The sequence below is a fragment of the Cygnus atratus genome, chromosome Z, assembly GCF_013377495.2.
Source record: "Cygnus atratus isolate AKBS03 ecotype Queensland, Australia chromosome Z, CAtr_DNAZoo_HiC_assembly, whole genome shotgun sequence".
Classification (NCBI taxonomy): Eukaryota; Metazoa; Chordata; class Aves; order Anseriformes; family Anatidae; genus Cygnus; species Cygnus atratus.
Window position 1 is genome coordinate 30,337,413 of NC_066396.1, and position 18,454 is coordinate 30,355,866.

Below are 18,454 nucleotides of genomic sequence, written 5' to 3' on the forward strand. Positions count from 1 at the left end.
TGGAGACCAAATTGGGGCACAGGAAAAGAGTGTTTCTTTCAAGAAATACAAGCTTGCCTGTTTTTTTCCTTTCCTTCCTTCTTCCTTCCCTTCTTTTTGATGTTGATGGATAATGCATTTTGTGATAGCATTTTACAATTGTACACTTTTGTTTTGATTGTGTTCTTTGGTATTTAATATGTTAAGGTTACTGTTGAAGGAGCAACATGACCAAAGAAAAGAGAAAGCAGTAATATTTGAAGTGCTGACTGGTCAAAGAGAGAGTCTGAGATTTTTCTCATGGAACTGCACTGTCATTCGATTAGGGGGCTGAGGTAGGGAGGTGAAAACCCTGACAGGTGAAGTGAGAAGTGCAGCATTCAGCAATCCTAACTCAAATGTTAGATGTGTAGGAAGAAGAGACAAAGAAAGCGTGGAAGGTTACAGGAAGTGTGGGATAAAATAGCACTAGGTAGAATTGAAGAAAACAAAACCAAAGCAGAACAACATTTTGGTTTTGAGTAAGTAGGTATTATTTAAAAATAAACATAAAGGAGAAATGTTAGTGAAACATCGAGGAAAGAGTGAACAGGCAGAACAATTAATATGAAAGCTATGTCAGGGTGTGCAGCCCGGTGAGGGTCTGGAGGAAAAGAAGGAATAATCCCTGGTACCAGTCTGTTGATGAGAGAATTGCAGATTCCAGATCATAACATTTCTCATTTGCCAAAGTTAATTTTCTCCACCAGATGGTGCACTTGGGCAACTAATATTTTTTTTGTGTCTTGATGATAGTACTAAGAAAGATTTTTTTTTTTCTTCCAGTTCAGTTTTGAATTAGAAATTGTTCTCACATGTTCAATCATTTTCTTTCAGGATTGTTATTATTTGGGGAGAAGGGATGAATATAGTTAGCTAACATTTGGGGCAATGTACAGCAGAAAGTGGATGGCAGGGTTAATTTGGCATAAGAGCCTATTTGTGCTAAACAAAAAGAAATGCTTACCATTTATACAATGTGTTTTATAGAAAACAGCGTGCTGTAGAAATTACATTTAATACAGAATGACAAATATATAGCAGAACTCTGGATAGAAAATACCAGGAAGTTAGTGAAAGTGGATTATATAATTGGGCCAGCAAAACTAGTGAGAAATGCTGCTGTGCTGCCTAATTTTATTCTTCGGTTTAAAAGTTTACCACTTATATATTTTTTTCACATGGTGAGTTCAATTTTATATTGACAGATCTGTAACTGAAGCACGATGAAGCCTTATTTTTTCCATTTAGATAATTTAAGAAATAATATTCTGATTTGTGGAATCCAGCATCTTACTAGCATTATGCTGGAGAGTTTATAGATTTTTTTTTGTTTGATTTTCTTAGATCAGAGGATGACAGATTCTGAACAGTTTGGAAAGGGTGAAGTTATAAAACCTGTTATAATGAAGGAAAAAATAACAGGAATAAAGTTATAAATACATGTTTTGAAAATTGACAACTATCATCAATGATTCAAAATTCATACTTGAGATACATGGATTTTTCTAGTCTCTCGTTTCTTTATAATATATTTATGGTTATCTCTCAGTTTTGAACACATTAATTTTTTATGAATAAAGAAACAACCTGAAAGAATGAGTGTTCTGTACACTCTGTAGAAAATAAATTTAAGATAGTTGTTTGTTTACTTGAAATATTATTCTATGCTATAGACATTTTGGTTGCTTTTACATTTAATTATAGTGTTTTGCAGGAGAAAGGCAATGTGAGTAACTCAAGAAAAATAATTGCACTAACGAGTAAGTTATAAAGACATTATTTCTGTTAAGCTTATAAACATTATTAGGTGTTCAAAGTTCTGTCTTTCTGTTGCTATAAGGTCATCTGTACTTCAGTGAAAATTAACATTTCTGACAGGGTTTATAAAGTCAATAATAAAGCACCAGTCTTACTAGCTTCAGTTGTTAAACTGATCCATGAATTGATTATGAACTCCTAGCGGTTATGGCTGGTTTGGAAGTTTAATTGAGAAGTGATTTTTTTATTACGTTATTTCAAGAGACCTCTCTTGCTTGTAAGTTAGCCTGAATGTAATACCAAGTTGAGCCTGCCTAGACTGTGAATGACTAAGCTGTGAAGCAGCTGCAAAAAGTTACTGTCCTTGTCATGGAGAAGAAAGAGGAGAGTTATTTTGTTTTTGATATCATAAGTTTATTAACTCATCTGGCAATTTTAACGGTGAATAAATCTGGAGAGTGATTCACGTACTCTTTCTGTACAGTCTGCGTCCTCAGGACGTTTACTTCCATGCCACACCCGGTTGTTTAAATCATACCACTAATCACTGAGGCTGTGGATTTAGTTCTTTCTTTGTTGTATGAGATATTAGGAGCTGAAATTAACTTTTTGTTTCCTTTGGGTCTTTTCTCTAGAAAGTATTTCATTAGAAATTTTGCATGGACAGGTCGGGGAAGTTATATGAAACCCCTACGAAGACTGATCTAGTAGCTAAGGAAAAAATCCTGATTTCAAGAGAAGGTCCAAAGAAAATTGACTGATCTGATGTTTTTAACACATCATAAAACACATCTGAGTACTGTGCTGTGAAAGAAATCTGCTGTACAGTAGAGAAAGCCAAGGTTTGGAAAAAGCATGTATAAACATTAGCATGCCTCTTTCTTACCATTCTTTCAGCTCCTGTATTCAAGATAGAACATCTTTCCTTTTCCTTCCCTTAGTTTTATTCTTCCTGATGAGATATTACTTTCACGCCTGCCTTCTCCCATACCTAAGCTGTGGGGAGCACATCTGTTTAGTAATACAGAGTGACTGGTTCAGCTGATTTTGCAGGTTAAAAGTTGATTTTTTTTTTTGTTAAATTGAGTTGTAGGTGCATCTCTAACATAACTAACTTTAGCATCAGAGGTACTCCAGTTTTCCGCTGTATCCTTCAAAGAGCAACTAACTTGATTTTAAAGCAGAACCTTAACATTAGCTGTCAAATCTGGATTTGACCAAGAGATAAGTTAGGGATTGCATCTGAGTTGTAACTTAACAGAAGGCTGCAGGAGAGCAGCAGGGTTTAGTTTAAGCAATCAAGGATGTTCTTGGAAAGCATGGATGACAACTTCCTGACCAAAATGGTAGAGCAATTGAGCAATGAGAAGAGGTTGTTTGCTGCAACTTACACTCACAAGGAGGGGCTTGTTGCAAATGTGGAAGTCTAAGGCAGCCTTGGCTGCTGCGAACATGAGATGGTGGAGTTAAGTATCTTAAGAGGAGGTGTCAAGACAGAAGGCAGGACCACAACCCTGGCTTTCATGAGAACAGATTTTGACTTGTTCAGATATCTGCTTGGAAGACTCCCATGGGATAAGGCCCTGGAGGGAAGAGGGCCCATGAAAGCTGGCTCATGTTCACCCCACTCCAAGCTCAAGAATAGTCCGTCTCAGTGAGCAGGAAGTCAGGCAAAAAAAAAGCAAGATGATCTGCATGGATGAACAAGGAGCTTCTGGCAAAACAAAGATAAACACAAAGTATATAGAAGGTGGATGCACAGGACAGCTAACCTGGGAGGAACACAGAGACACTGTCCACATGTGCAGATAGGCTTTGACTTTCCCAGCTGCATACCTGGAACTGAATCTGGTGAGAGGTGTGAAAGGCAGCAAGAATGACTTCTGAAGTATGTGTGGCAAAAGGAAAATGGGAAATACAGGCCTGCTGCTGAATGGCACGAAGACTCTGGTGATGAAGGACATGGAAAAGGCTGACTGCCTTCTTTGCATCAATCTTTACTAGTAGGACCTACTTTCAGAGTTCTGAAGTACCGGGGATCAGGGAAAAAGTCTGGAATGAGGAAGAGTTACTCTTGGTGGAAAAGAGGTTAGAAAAAAAGCAAACAAACTGGGCATAATACGAGTCCATGAATGCTGATGGGAGGCACCCATGAATAGTGAGAGAACTGCCTGATGTTGTTGTGATGCCACTTGATTACTTTTGAATGCTCATGGTGGCTGGGAGAGGTGCCTGAGAACTGGGTGAAAGCAGTTATCAGCCATCTTCAGGAAGAGCAGGAATGGGGACCTAGAGAACTACAGGTCACTCAGCTTCACCTTGATTTTTGGGAAGGCAGTAGAACTACTATTAATTCTGGAAACCATTTCCTGGCACAGGAAGATCAAGAAGGTGATTATGAGTAGTCAGCATGGATTCACCAAGGGGAAGTCATGCTTGACCAACCTGGTAACTTTCTGTGATGAAGTGAGTGGCTTGGTAGATGAAGGGAAAGGACTGTGTATCATCTACCGTGACTTCAGTAGGTCTTTCAACACTGTCTGCCATAAGATCCTGCCAGAAGCTGAAGAAATGTGGAGTGGATGAGGAGAGAAGATTGAAAACTGGCTGTTTGGCCAGGCCTAGAGAGTGATGATCAGTGGGCTGAAGTCTACTTGGAGGCCAGTAACTACTGGTGAATGGCAGAGGTTAATACTGGGTTTAATTAATGATCCAGACTATGGGGCAGAGTGAACTCTCATCAGGTTTGCTGATGACACAAAACTGGGATGAGTGGCTGACACCAGAGATTCACGATGCTATCCAGATGTGCCTTGGCAGGCTGGAGAAATGGGCTGGCAGGAACCTTATTCAGTTCAACATGGGCAAATGCAAAGTCCTGCACGTGGGAAGGAACAACCCCAGGCACATGGAGTACATCCTGGGGGCTGATCAGCTTAGAAGGCCCTGAGGGGTTCTGGTGGACCAAGTTGAGCGTGAGACATCAGTGTGCCCTTACCACAAAGAAGGTGAATGGTGTCCTGGGCATACCATTAAGAGGAGTGATGCAAGCAGGTTTCTTGACGGAGGTGATCCTTCTTCTCTATTCCTTGCTGGTGAAACAACACGCATGGAGTACCATGTCCAGTTCTGGGCTTCTCAAGACAAGAGAGGATTGGACATAAAGAGTCCAGTGAAGGACCACAGGTGAAGGGACTGGAGCAAATGAAGAAAGGCTGAGAGAGCTGGGACTGTTCATTTTGGAGAAGCGACTGCTTGGTGGGATCTCATTAGTGTGTTTAAATACCTGAAGGAAGGGTGCAGAGAAGAAAGGGCTAGGCTCTTTTCAGTGATGCACAGTGCAGTACAAGAGGCAGTGGGCACAAACTAAAATGCAGGAGGTTCCCTCTGAACATCAGGAAACAATTCTTTATTGTGAGGGTGACTGAGGTTGCCCAAAGAGGTTGTGGAGTTTCCATCCTTGCCAAGATAGTCCTACAGATTCTCTTGTGAACTGTCTGCTTTAGATATGTGACTTGTATGGTATTCTTTATAGTAGTGTTTACTGGAAGTTACTGGGTAGCATAATGAGGAGACATGAACTCCTACAGTAACAGTGACTGAACAATAAAAATACAAGAAAGATAATTATATTTATATAAGAATTAAGTACAATAACATACGAATTGGAATGAACTTCTGGTAACGAGTGATGATGGGTATGGAGACTGGATGAGTGCTCTCTGGTCACAGTTTATTTTAGTTTGGAAAAAAAAGGTCACTGAGTAGAAGTGTCTACAAGATATGTCAGAGAATGAGAATAAGCATGGCTGAGTATGAAACTTGCCTAATTCAGTGTGACTCAAAGCCACGATCCTGATTTTGGCTAATTGCCTCGGTCGCGTTGTGGCCAGATAAGCAGAATTCTGATCTCACAGTAGAATCCTGTATGTGCACACTGCATTGACTTTAAGAGAAGTCCCAATGCGATTTAATGTGTTTAAAAAGTAGAAAGTTTTGTGTTTTAGCACGTGATTGCGAAATGTCCTTTCTGTATATGATCTCTTCATAGTTTATGTTAATACGAACGTTCCTTCACTTACACATCTTGTTTTAGTGCCTATTTCAAAAGAGATTCTACTTGCTTCTGGTTTTGTTCCCACCTTTCAAAAGGGTGCTGTAAAGCAAGAGTCATGTCTGAAAAGATACTGAGAAGACAAAAATCAGATAAAATGAGGAAGATTGTTTGTATACTTCTGTGTGTTTATGGTGCAGAAATTCTGATCGTAGTATTTTCCTGTCTGTATCTAATGCACTTCAAAGAAGCAATAAAAGCATGGTAGGTTTTTTAGCATATTTATTTGTGTGAGTGTTGGGTGCACAAAGGGAGGAGTGGGTGACCAAACACAATTCTTCTGCATGTTTCTCCTACTCCCTTTCATGCCCTCTTAATTATTATTTTATGTATATATATTTAATTCTTATTTGAGATTTTATTGTCAGTCATAGGGGCTTTTAGTACTAGTTGTACAAGAGATGTATTGTTTGCCAGGTTAATAGTGTAATTAATCCATGAGATAATCAAAGGAAAAATTAAACAGTGAAAAAGGATTGTGTTTATTAGCATATACATACACAGAAACCATGTTCATAGAAATAGAATTCCTCAGACTGCTGAATTGTTTAAGGAAAGTATGTAGAATGGTATCATGTCAGTATCATAATTACTTTGAAAATGGAAAATGAATAGAATATAATTTTGCTTGGAGGCCTATTTTTATCTGCAAAAAGGTCGTCACTGTTTGTTTAAAAAACAGTGAATTTCACTTTTTACCAAGGTATTGAAAGCTGTATTTTTTTGTCTTTGAGAAAAGGATGGGTCATCTCCTTACAAACTGTTTGGATATTTGTGAGAACTGCTTGTGAGGTGTTCCCTTTTATCTCCATATTCCATTACAAGCTGTTTCAGATGCTGTTAAAAGACTCATAAAAACTCTTGACAGTAATTTACAATAAATTTGCATCATCTAAAAAGTTTGTAAAGTTTGGATTAGTGGTCTCTCATATAAGCCGTTACCTGTTACTTGCTATATTTCTCTAAAGAATTGCAACCTAAGTATAAGGTGCTCCAGCAAAGATGTTTCAAGCTTGTGTTTCTTTGTTGCAATAAATAGAGAAAAAATTGCTTATTTTTAGCTTTTTTTTTCTGATGTTGGATTCTGTGGTACAATTATCAAAGATGGCAAATGTTCTTTAAAACTGTGCCATGTGGGTATTAGAAAAGTTCTCTACATTTTCCTTGAAATTGTTGTAAAATGATATCCAGAAGTAGGCTAGTAGCAGAATAAATATTTGAAACATTGAATAGATTAATTTTTTTGTATTTTCAAGAAAATCCTAGGTATGCTTTTAGATTAAGGGTTATGTGTACTGATGATCTAGTAATGGTTATTAGGAATATGCTGCTAAGGTAGACTTTAATTTTGAGAAGTATTGTTATGTGTTGACTTGTCAAACTACTCTTTTACAGGTCGTATGATGTTTTTAGTTGGCATTGAAATCGTAAAATCTACAAACAGTTACATAACTATTGCAAAAGTTTGAGTTAATATTTTACTTAAAAATTCACATAAACATTTTACTTAGTGCTTTGGAGTGCCAGAAAGAGGTATACCTGTGAGGTAAAGTAACATCTTTAATAATAGTTTGTAGTAATTTGCAATAATCTATACATAAAGATAAAACTTTTTTTTTCCAAGGTCCAGGGATGTAAAAAGATTTAAAATGAATCATTCTGATTTTAGAGTATAAGCCAGTTTGAGTGAACTTCAGTCGTACACTGAAGCTTCTATAGCTTGTCCAGAGTGGTTTCTAGGAAATGGAAATAGATCATGTGTCTTGGTTATAGAGATTGTGGATTGTATATGTTTGGTATTTTGAAGCAACCTTCTTATCCATGGGAGGATTTGATTTTGTTTCAAGGACAAACCACTAGCAGTTTGGTGATTAGTTGTTACTAATCACAGGAATGGCAAAAAAGAGATGTGTTGGGGGAAAAGAAAAAATATAGTTCATTCTTAGTCTGTTCTTTTAACTATCATTTAGTTCTTGGTAAGAGAAGAGTAAGATTTCAGGATGTTAGGGCTGCTAAAAGCTTACATGGATTAAAAAAGGTGATTGGAGAAATGAATGGGTTAGTGGTAAAAAGCCTACTGGGTACTGTTAAGCAGAAGAATAGCAACTCTGGTGAAACTTTCAGTCAGCATATTGCTGGAGGCTGGAAGGATGTTCTTTGCTTACACTGTTTCTTTTGGCCACTGTCAAAAAGAGGATACTGCCTAGATTAACAGTTGATTTTTTTTTTAATCTGGTATTTATTACTGTGTTCTAACATTGTATATGTGTATGCCTCCACAGTTAAGTCATTGTTGTTATTTTGCCATGTTATTTTGTTTCTCCAAATTGACTTCACAAATGGTGAACAAAGATTAATTTTATTTTAAAAGTCAAATATGTAAATTAATCTGAAGAATAATTAGTTAAAATTGTTCCATCAAATTAACTTTGTATTTTACAGCTCTAATACCTTGCTGATGACTGAGTTTTAGATTTGAAGGGTGCAGATTTTACCAGCATCTACTACTTGGATACATATTTGTGTTTAATTTTCTTCTGATACTGCTTATCGTAAATACATTTATATGTATTTTTCAAGTGCTTTTATGTCACATGAGTGCATCAAAGCTAAAGCTTTCATTAAAAATGCATACATAAATAAATTTTCTATCTAGAATGAACTCATTCTGTAAATACAGCTCCTTTGTAAAATTCCCAGACGCCTTAAGGGTAGCTTTTCTTAAGTGAAATAGTCATTGCAGGCAGTCAAAAATGGTTGCTCAAAGAGATGGTTGAATTTCATACAGAAGTTGCTATCTTTATATAAACTCTGGTTGCTGAACACATAACATGCTTCATTATTTCTTGCTTAAAAACTGAGAAAGTGAAAATTGAGAATATTACGTGTTGATTCTTTCTTGGTTTAACTTTATTTCCTCACCACCTGCACAACTGTTGAATGTCAACATGTTTCTTCGTTTTAATCAGCTGCATCAGAACTGCAGTCTACCATCAAACTATTCCCCAAATTTGATTAAGATTGTTAGAACTGTGCAGAGTATCAGTGATGAGAGTTGGAGAGCTGGTGATATTTAAGAGCATGTTTTGGTGCTGTCTTTCTTACCAATAAACAAACTTGCCTGAATTGAGTTCATAATAGTTTTCGTTGTATATCATGTTTTCCTGGCTGCTTGAGCCACTGGTTAATGTCTTAATTGGAGGTGCTAGCAATTGCTGTTATAGTGAAGTCTAAACTCTTTCTCTTCAGTTTTGTAGTCTTGATCTTGGTTACGCTGACTTTTACATACTGCATTACCTGAAATTAGAATTGCTATTTGTGAATCTGAAGTACAACAAAAACTACATTAGTGGCTTTTAATACACAAATTTTATGGGCAAAAAATAGAAGGACAACAGCTGAAATTCTATGAAATCAGTAGATTTCTTCTGTGGTGCTCTGTTGTGCATTATATCATTATGGTTAGAAATATCTCTGAAGTCATAGCTTTAGTTTTTATGTTGTTCAGAGGACCAGTAAACTTGCCCAGGAAAATGACATTATAAAAACATTTTTAATAATATTTAGTATTATTTTTGTAAGAAGCATAGATATGCGCAGTGAAACTTAGTGACATCTACCTATCAGTTTACCAGAGATCCTTGGTTATGGCTGTTATTTCTGTTCTGTGTGGTATTTTGATCCATTTTGTTTGATGTATTTAGTATTAAGCTGATACGTACCTCCCTGTTGTCTGCTTCAAACATCTCAGATTTAATACCTGATCTAAATTCTACTAAAGTCAAGATTTTTTTTTGTGGAAACTTCATCTGTCTGTTGAAGTGCTTACAAATTTGTGTTGATCTACAATCTTTTGAAAGACTAGATCAGGCATGTATCTTTTGAGTGAGACTATTATATAAAATTGCATTATTTTATTTATTAATTCATTTGTTATTTATCTTTTTCAGGGTATTGAGGAATGGAATATCGCCCACCTTAATACAATATTGGATGTTGTAGGAGAAGAATGTGGAATTTCTATTGAGGGTGTGAATACCCCGTATCTGTATTTTGGCATGTGGAAAACAACATTCGCGTGGCACACCGAAGACATGGATCTCTACAGTATTAATTATCTACATTTTGGGGAGCCAAAGTCATGGCAAGTTTAAATTTTTATGAAGTATCATTTGTCTATTTGTTTAGCTGAGTATACCAAACAGTTGGGGTGCAGTTGCTTTGCAGCGATGAGCTTTACTCAAAAGCCAAAATAACATTCTCAGTTGAAAAAGCAATGAAATGTGTGAGGTCTGTGACATAAAGAACATCACAGTAATGTATTCTGTTTTAAAGGAAAAGGCTAATAAGTATATAGGGCTTATTTGAGTTCAACAGAAAAAGACTGTAATGATTCAATTTGAGAAGCTTAATTAGAGTTGGCAACTCCAAGACTATTTGAGAGAACTCTTGTAAGGCCTCTTTGAAATCAGTTCAATTTATGTAGACACGTGACTCGTCCTTTGGGAATGCTTACAGGTTTTTCTATTAAACATGCATTTAATTGCTTTTATTGCATCAGGGTTGCATTCTCTACTGTTACACGGGTCCAGTAGCAGAGGAGATTCAGCATTGAATTTACTTCCTATATTGGAAGCTTCTGCTATCCTTCCCACATTATATTAGATTTTAAATTGAACAGCCTTTTTCTTTGTTGTCTCTCCATCAATCAGATATTGCACATGTAGATTGTGGTATCTTACTATATGCTATATATATATTAAAGCACATGAGAGAAATGTCTTCCTACAGAGTTTTTTTCTCTCCTTAAAATACTTGTACAAAGAACATAAAGTCATTAGAGAGATACACAGAAGATGCTCTCTGCTCAAATGGATTCTGTCAGCTTCTAGTCATCCAAAGTAGATGGAAAACTTTGTAGCTGGTATTTCCTTATGACATTATTTGTTACTTTCATATCTATACCAGAAAAAACCCTACTTATTTAAACTGTAAATTAAAAAATAGTGCCATTATGATCACAGTATAGAAGGTGGTAAATTGATCAGCTGCTGGTTCTTAGGCCACTTCTTCATCTTTACCTGCTTTTCTTGTACAGTGGGTCTCTTGTGCTTAGAGTAGGTAAACAATACCTATTGGAGTAATGCATTTCTGTGTTTTGCATTGTTTAATTATATATTTTTTTGTTGTTGGAAATTGCTATTTTGATAGATTTGGGCATACTATGTCTTCTCAGCCAGAAGAATTAGAGTTGTGCTAAAAATGGATGAAAAGATGGGTAATTCCACAATGTTCTAAGATGAAAAGACAACTTTTACTAAATCAATGTGATTGCATAAAAAAAATTGTTTTAGGTTCTTTAGAACTGTAAAAGTACTATTTACAGAAAACCTCACTGCACATTGTAAAATTCCAAGTAGTCAGGACATTTTGTTACATCTTGAAGTATATAAACTCATTAGGAACTAAGAAAACTTTGCTGTCTCCCACTATTTTGAAGAAGGTGGGAGTTGAAAATATGGTAACTGCTTTTCTAGTTCATAGATACTTGTTTAATACTTCTGAAGAAATAGCAGTGGATACTAACTTTCTTTTGTGAACCAAATTGGCCCATATTATTACAAAATGTAGCACTAAAAAAAAAGTTGAGTGAAAACTTCAGATTTAATCAGTTGAAGATTTATTTATTGTTGAATGGCTGCTGGGGGTTTACTGGAGGAATGGCGCAGTAGTTTATGCTAATGCTGCATCAACAAAATGTACCATGTGTTAATATGATATTTTACTTCAGAAAAGTGGAGGAGGAGTTAGGATACAGATAGCGAAGATCTTGAATGTTCTTTTAAAATTTAAGCTGAGTTGACAAGTGCTTCCTTAGTGAAACCAAATACCCTGGCATATATGGTAGTAACACGAGGTTTTAACCTTACTGGTTATACATGTAGTTCTTCAAGACAGTCACGTTGGTCTTATGGAGAACTGACAAATATTTTATTACGAAGTATAATAGGTAGTGTGTTTTCGCTGAATTGTGAGAAAAGAACCACTTCCACCTGAAGGCCCAGATGAGAATGTGCAGGCAGTATCTAAGTCTGACTGGGGTGATGTCTATGGATTTGGAGCTTTCTCCAAAAGATAGGTGTAGATGAAACTTCATTTCGTCTTATTCTTTGTGCACTTTCACCACCAAGAGGTATGCAAAGAAGTTCATAGGTTTATTTGTACTGATTACTCCATTGACTGCCTCATCTGAAACAAGAAAATGTGTCAGATAACTTTGCAAAATCAAGATTAAGGTTGTTTTCATGTCTGTATATATTTTTGCAATTCATATGCTTGCTTTCTAAATGACTTTTTGCCTGCAAAAAGGTATCAAGGACATAAAATAATTGGAGAAGAAAGGACTTGATGAAATTTAGAGGCCTTGAAATGGAACAATATAAGGGGAGAAGAGAGGTGTAGTGAGAAAAGAGTTTTGGAAAAGAGAAATAGTTTGTTATGATTGCTTGCTGAATTGCAAGCAGAATTTTTGCTGCAACTTTTCCTTTGCATTTTTTTTTGAGGGGAAAGAAATCTTGAAGGTGCCTACACCATTTAATATCACTATTTGTTATGAAAGAAGTCCTATTACCAAGAAGAACCATTGGCATGATGGATGATTTACTTTATTAATTCAATTTGTTGTTGATCTGCTTTTTAGCATTAAAAGTTTCTTCACTTTGCCATTTGTTGCTATATATTTTCATTTTCTTCTATTGTAATTATTATTTCAGGGTTGTAGGCCTTGACTAAAGATTTTCTTGTTTTATTTAATAGCTTGAGGAATTTTGATATGTTGTTCAAATATTTTGTACCATTCTTTGAAATTATTGCCTTGCCTAAAACAGATTTCAGTTAATAGTAAAAATGTTAGGCTATTGGTTGGTGTACTAGATCTATGGGTAAAAAATATAGATAACACGTTAATTTACATTGTAAGTTTATAAATACAAAAAAATCTGAATAAGGTATTTGCATTTTGGAAAGTATTTCTGGATGTATTAAGTGTCTGAAAGCAATGTTTATTCTTCGGGTTGCTTACCTGACTCATACCAAGATTAGTGGTATGGACAGGATCTTTATTTTTTTAACCTTTTTAAGGGTTAAAATGATGTAAATGTTCTTGAAGAATGTTAATAATACATACGTGAAAGTCTTTATTGAACACAACCAAAGCATTTATTTTCATGGCACTGTGGATATTTCAAATGTTAAAATGGGACTAATTTCTTCTTTTGCGGGGGGGGGGGGGTGGGAGGCAGGGGAAGGGGAGATAAGAGTAAATGGAGAACACATTTAGTGCTTTTTTTAAAGCTGTGTAGCCCCAAATGAGCTGTGCTCATTGTTTTCACCTTTTACATCTAATGATGGAGATCTTTCTACACTAGCAAATACTATATATTGACCTGTGATGTTTTCTGTGACATTCCATCTGGTCTTCACTTCCCTGCTCTCCTGAACAGACTAGAAATGAGAAGAGACAATTTTTTAAAAGAAAAGGCTTAGTAATGCATTTCATATATCACAGAAGGTCTTCCAGGGATGGTTAATCATAAAATAAAGATGAATACGTGCAACAGAAAGGGAAGACATCTTTGTGATAACGTCAAGAAAAGGAGTGGATTACTGGAGAGAGTGCTTAGCCAAAATCAGATGAAGTTGCATTACTATAAGAAAAGTAGTGAACATCTGTGGTGACATTCAAAGTTAAGCAGGTAGATTAAGTTCAGGATTAGTGTTTGGGGGAGTTCAGTGGATACAGGATGTAGGAAACACCGATCTTCTCAAGACGGCCTAAAATTCCTTCATGAGCATCTTTATTGATTGCCATAGCTGTAACCTGTTTTTATGGATTAACTAGTATAGAAAATGTACCAATACCTGTTCATCTGCCTTTATGAAGTGGAAAGGTGAGGAAAGATGAGCCATGATATTGGCTGTGGAAAGCATTAAAACATGATTTCATATGAAATCTTTCAGACTTTGAATGCCAGTAGCAAAGGAAACTGGGATGAGGTTATGAGTATTGTGGGATAAAATGGGTGGTGTTCTGTCATCAATATTACAGGCAAAGGTATAGAAGGGAAAGCATAGACTGCTAACACTACATGATTTAAGAGCAGATACGGCAGTGAAGTAGAAGGGTTAAAAGACTCAGTTTGCGACAGAGTCTTCTGGAGTATTGTTCATAGGATTTTCACTGAGATCAGCAGGTAACTGGTCAAGACTGGTAAAATTTGGGCCAGGTGGTGCAGAGTTCAGCAAGAGTGGAAGTGTTGCTGACTTTGTACAGGTTATGCTTACCATCGACATAATTGACATGTTTCCTGGTTATGTTGCATGTCTTGGAAAAGAAAATTTTAGTGATGTGCAAATATTTTAATGTGAAAAGTGGGAGTAATCTATAAAACCTTCTCTGAGAGGTAGAAAGATCATAGAATCATGGAATGGCTCAGGTTGGAAGGGACCTTAAAGATCACCTCATTCCAACCCTCCTGCCATGGGCAGGGACACTTCCCACCAGACCAGGTTGCCCAAAGCCCCATCCAGCCTAGCCTTGAACACTTCCAGGGAAGTCTCCCCTCTTTTAGTTTAAAACCATTCCCCCTTGTCCTTTCATTGTCTGATTGAGCAAAGAGTTGCTCTCCATCTTTTTTGTAAGTCCCCTTTAAGTACTGAAAGGCCACAGTGAGGTCACTCCGGAGCCTTCTCTTCTTTAGGCTGAACAGCCCCAGCTCTCTCAGCCTTTCTTCGTAGGAGAGGTGCTCCAGCCCTCTGATCATCCTTGCGGCCCTCCCCTGGACCCACTCTGTCCACATCCTTCTTGTGCTGGGTGCAGTCGATACAACAGAAGGAAGGGATGCCATCCAAAGGGACCTGGACAAGCTTGAGAAGTGGGCCCATGTGAACCAGATGAGGTTCAACAAGGGCAAGTGCAAGGTGCTGCACCTGGGTCAGGGCAATCCCAGACAGGAATACAGATGAGGAGAAGGACTCACTGAGAGCAGCCCTGTGGAAAGAAACTTAGGGGTTCTGGTGGACGAAAAGCTCGGCATGAGCCAGCAGTGTGCTCTTGCAGCCCAGAAGGCCAGCTACATCCTGGGCTGCATCAACAGAGGGCTGGCCAGCAGGTCGAGACAGGTGATTGTCCCCCTCTGTTCTGCCCTCGTCAGGCCCCACTTGTAGTACTTCTCTGAGAGGTGGAAAGATGTTTATGTTCAAATTAGTAGAGGATTAGCCACAATTATTTTTTTTTGCTAAAAATTATCAGAGAATAATTTTATGACAAAAGCTCAGGAGCCACAGAAATGGCTATAAACAGAATAGGGATTTTGACTGTAAAAAGGTAGCTATAATCAAATGGAATAATGATTTGTCGGCAGTGTTATTCTGTGGAGCAAACATTTGGAAGCTACAATGTCCTCCATGAAGTAGGACAGCCATTTGTGCTGGTATTACTTCGTATTTTCTATCTACTGCTATCTAAGGGTGACACAAAACTGGGAGGAGTGGCTGATAACACCAGAGGGCTGTTCCCTCACCCAGAGGAATCTGGAGAAGAGGACTGATAGGAACCTCATGAAATTTAACAAAGGGAAGTGCAAAGCCCTTTTCGTAGGGAGGAAGAAACCCAGCCACCAGCATATGTTGGGGATCACCCACCTGGAAGGCACCTTGGCAGAAAAGGTCTTTGGGGATCCTAGTGGAGAAGAAGTTGAATGTGAATCAGAAGGTTGCCCTTGCTGCTAAGAAGGCAAATGCTATTCTGGGCTGCATTAGGCAAAGTGTTGCCAGCAGGTGAGGAAGGTGGTCTTTCCCCTCTGCTCAGCACTGATGAGGCCACACCTGGAGTATTGTGTCCAGTGCCAGGCTATCAGTAGAAGAGAAACCTTACCTCCATACTGGAGGAGAATCCAATGGAGGGCCATGAAGATGGTGAAGGGACTGGAGCACTTCTCCTATGAGGAGAGGCTGAGAGAGCTGGGGCTGTTCAGCCTGGAGAAGAGGAGGCTCAGGGAAATCTCATCAGTATGTATAAACACCTGAAGGAGGGTGTGAAGAGAACAGAGCGAGGCTGTCTCTTGTCAGTGGTGCCAATACCAGGACAAGCGGGAATGGGTACAACCTTGGAGCACAGGAGGTTCCCTCTGAACATCAGGAAGCACTTCTGTACTGTGAGGGTGACTGAACACCAGCATAGGTTGCCGAGGGACATTTTAGTTTTCCTACTTGGAGATCTTCAAAAGCCATGTGGGCACGGTCTTGGCCAACCTGCTCTGGGTGTCCCTGCTTGAGCAGGGGGGTTGGACCAGATGACCTCCAGAGGTCCCTACCAATGCCGACTGTTCTGTGATTCTGTGATAGGACTCTGTGATACTTACTAATTTTCTTGATCTGCATTGTTAGAAATACAAAGCCCTTGGAAATACAGAATTAGAGAAAAGGAGGCTCTTCCTTACACCCATTCATAAACAAGTGCAGGAACAGAGACAGCAACAGTCATAGTATTACCCATATCTGGTAAACTTTCAGCTCTCAATTGGAAGATTGAGAATAAGCTATGTTTTTCTGTCTGACAAGCAGTTTTTTCTTGAGTTATTATTTTTGCTCAAGGCCAGGCAGATGGTAAAGGCTATTTAGGTATTGGAATACAGTTAAAAGTTCATTTTGCACATGCTATCAGCATACAGTATTTATGACCATTTATTTTTTAACTATGCAGTGTATATGTTAGAGAAGGAAAACTCGAAAAGGTAATAACCCATCTCCTGAGCTACCTTGTCTGCTGATATGTGGGTTTTGGTGATTTTACTGATGGAATGAACTGACTGCTGCAGATATCACCTTTGTAGCTACTTCAGTAGAACTATAAATTTGGAAACAGTATTGTGGTAATGATTCTGTAGTACAAAATGTAACTGCTCTGGTTCTGATGCCCAGAACAGAGTTATTCATGTGTTGTGCATTAGTGTAAGTACTTTCTGAGGCATGATAAGACCACCATACATTTTCAGAAATCTGAATACATTTTTGTTCTTGTATTGATTGTTCTAGTGATGTTGTGCTCTAACTACATAGTTTGTTCTTTAATACTTTTTACTGTGGAGGTTTGATGACTTAGTGATTTTTACATTCATACATAGCTTTGAATTTCTTTTAGCTTTATTAAAATGTTGAGGTTATTAAATTATTAATAACTTTAAATGGTTTGCAGTGCAAAAAAGCATCTGTTTTGGTTTAACTTCGTGGGCTGGTTTACCTTATCACTATTGTGGGCAAATAAAATTTTATTTGGTATCTTTTTTTCTTCTGTCATGGACGTCAGAGGGATACAAGTCAAGTGTGGAAGTCAGTGTATGATTGGCAGTTTATAGAATTTTGTGCTGATCTATGCAGTACGGACTCACAGGAAATAAGTTTTGCTAGCTAACCTGATATATATTTTTATGACAAATATAGGCCTTATTTTCTGTTCTTTTAAACTAGGGGCTTGTCATCTTGTAGTTGTTGTTCACAGAGGCTATTACAACCTTCCTTTTCTATCTTGAGAATGGTAAGGGCTCCTTGGAAAAAAGAAAAACAACTTATATTTCAGAGATCTTTGTGTTCTTGTTTATAGTACCATTTAGCTCCACTGCTTTTCTTTCTATGAAAGTAAAATTCACTTTGTGTGAAAACAGGCTAAATTAAAAATGTGTGACTCATTGTACCAGCATATCCTTGCTTGTCGTACAGTGCCAGCTGTGCAATTCATCGAACAAGTACAGGTATTTGTGAGTTTTGGCATTCTTTGCAGCCAATAAAGACAAATTGTCCTTTTTCCTCTTTATAACAGTTTCCCTGGGTGAAGACTTAAATTTTAATTTATGTCTTGAACATATCCTTAAGCTAGGATTTTTGTGGTGGAACAAAGTTGGAGATAGAAGCTTCTTCTAGAAACAGAGTATATGCTGATGGATGCAGAATGCTTAAGGTTTTAATAGTTTGTATGTGTCAGACTGAAAACTTTTGAAGTTCTGCAGCAATACAGCTTAAAACTGCATTACTATGTATATTGGCTTCTGATTTTTTTTTAAATTTTAAACGCAACTTAAGTGGATATTGGTCATAACCAATGTAGCCATGATATTTGTCTTAATTAAAGACAGAATAGGTGGGTATGTATCATCTTGGATATATATATATATACACACACATCGAGTATACAGGAAATTAAGGAAAAACTGAAAGGTCTAATTCTGATACAGACAGAAGATAGCATCACTGTATTTGTTTTTAGCTACAACGGTAGATTATGCAGGATGTTTTTTAATATATGTTAAATTTTGCTTCAGGAAGTGCAGTTATGTATAACATTAATGAAGTGTAGTGTAACATTACACTTCATTTTTTTGAATAAATATTCTCATATTACTGTCTTAAAAACAAGACATTAACTGAATGTAACAGGGAAGCTGGAATGCTAAATAATTGTTTGGATTCAATTAATATTTAAAAAGTAATAATTTACAATAGAATATT

The 18,454-nt window shown here is 37.2% G+C and overlaps 1 protein-coding gene across 9 annotated transcripts in view; it reads left to right on the plus strand.

Moving 5' to 3' along the window:
* KDM4C (lysine demethylase 4C) overlaps positions 1-18,454 on the plus strand; it is a 296,942-nt gene that overhangs the window by 33,916 nt on the left and 244,572 nt on the right. For all 9 annotated transcript variants that reach the window (XM_035567672.1, XM_035567676.2, XM_035567671.1 and 6 more), the window contains one exon: positions 9,844-10,037. In XM_035567672.1, the coding sequence (XP_035423565.1) occupies positions 9,844-10,037 (194 nt within the window). The remainder of the gene's footprint in view (positions 1-9,843; positions 10,038-18,454) is intronic.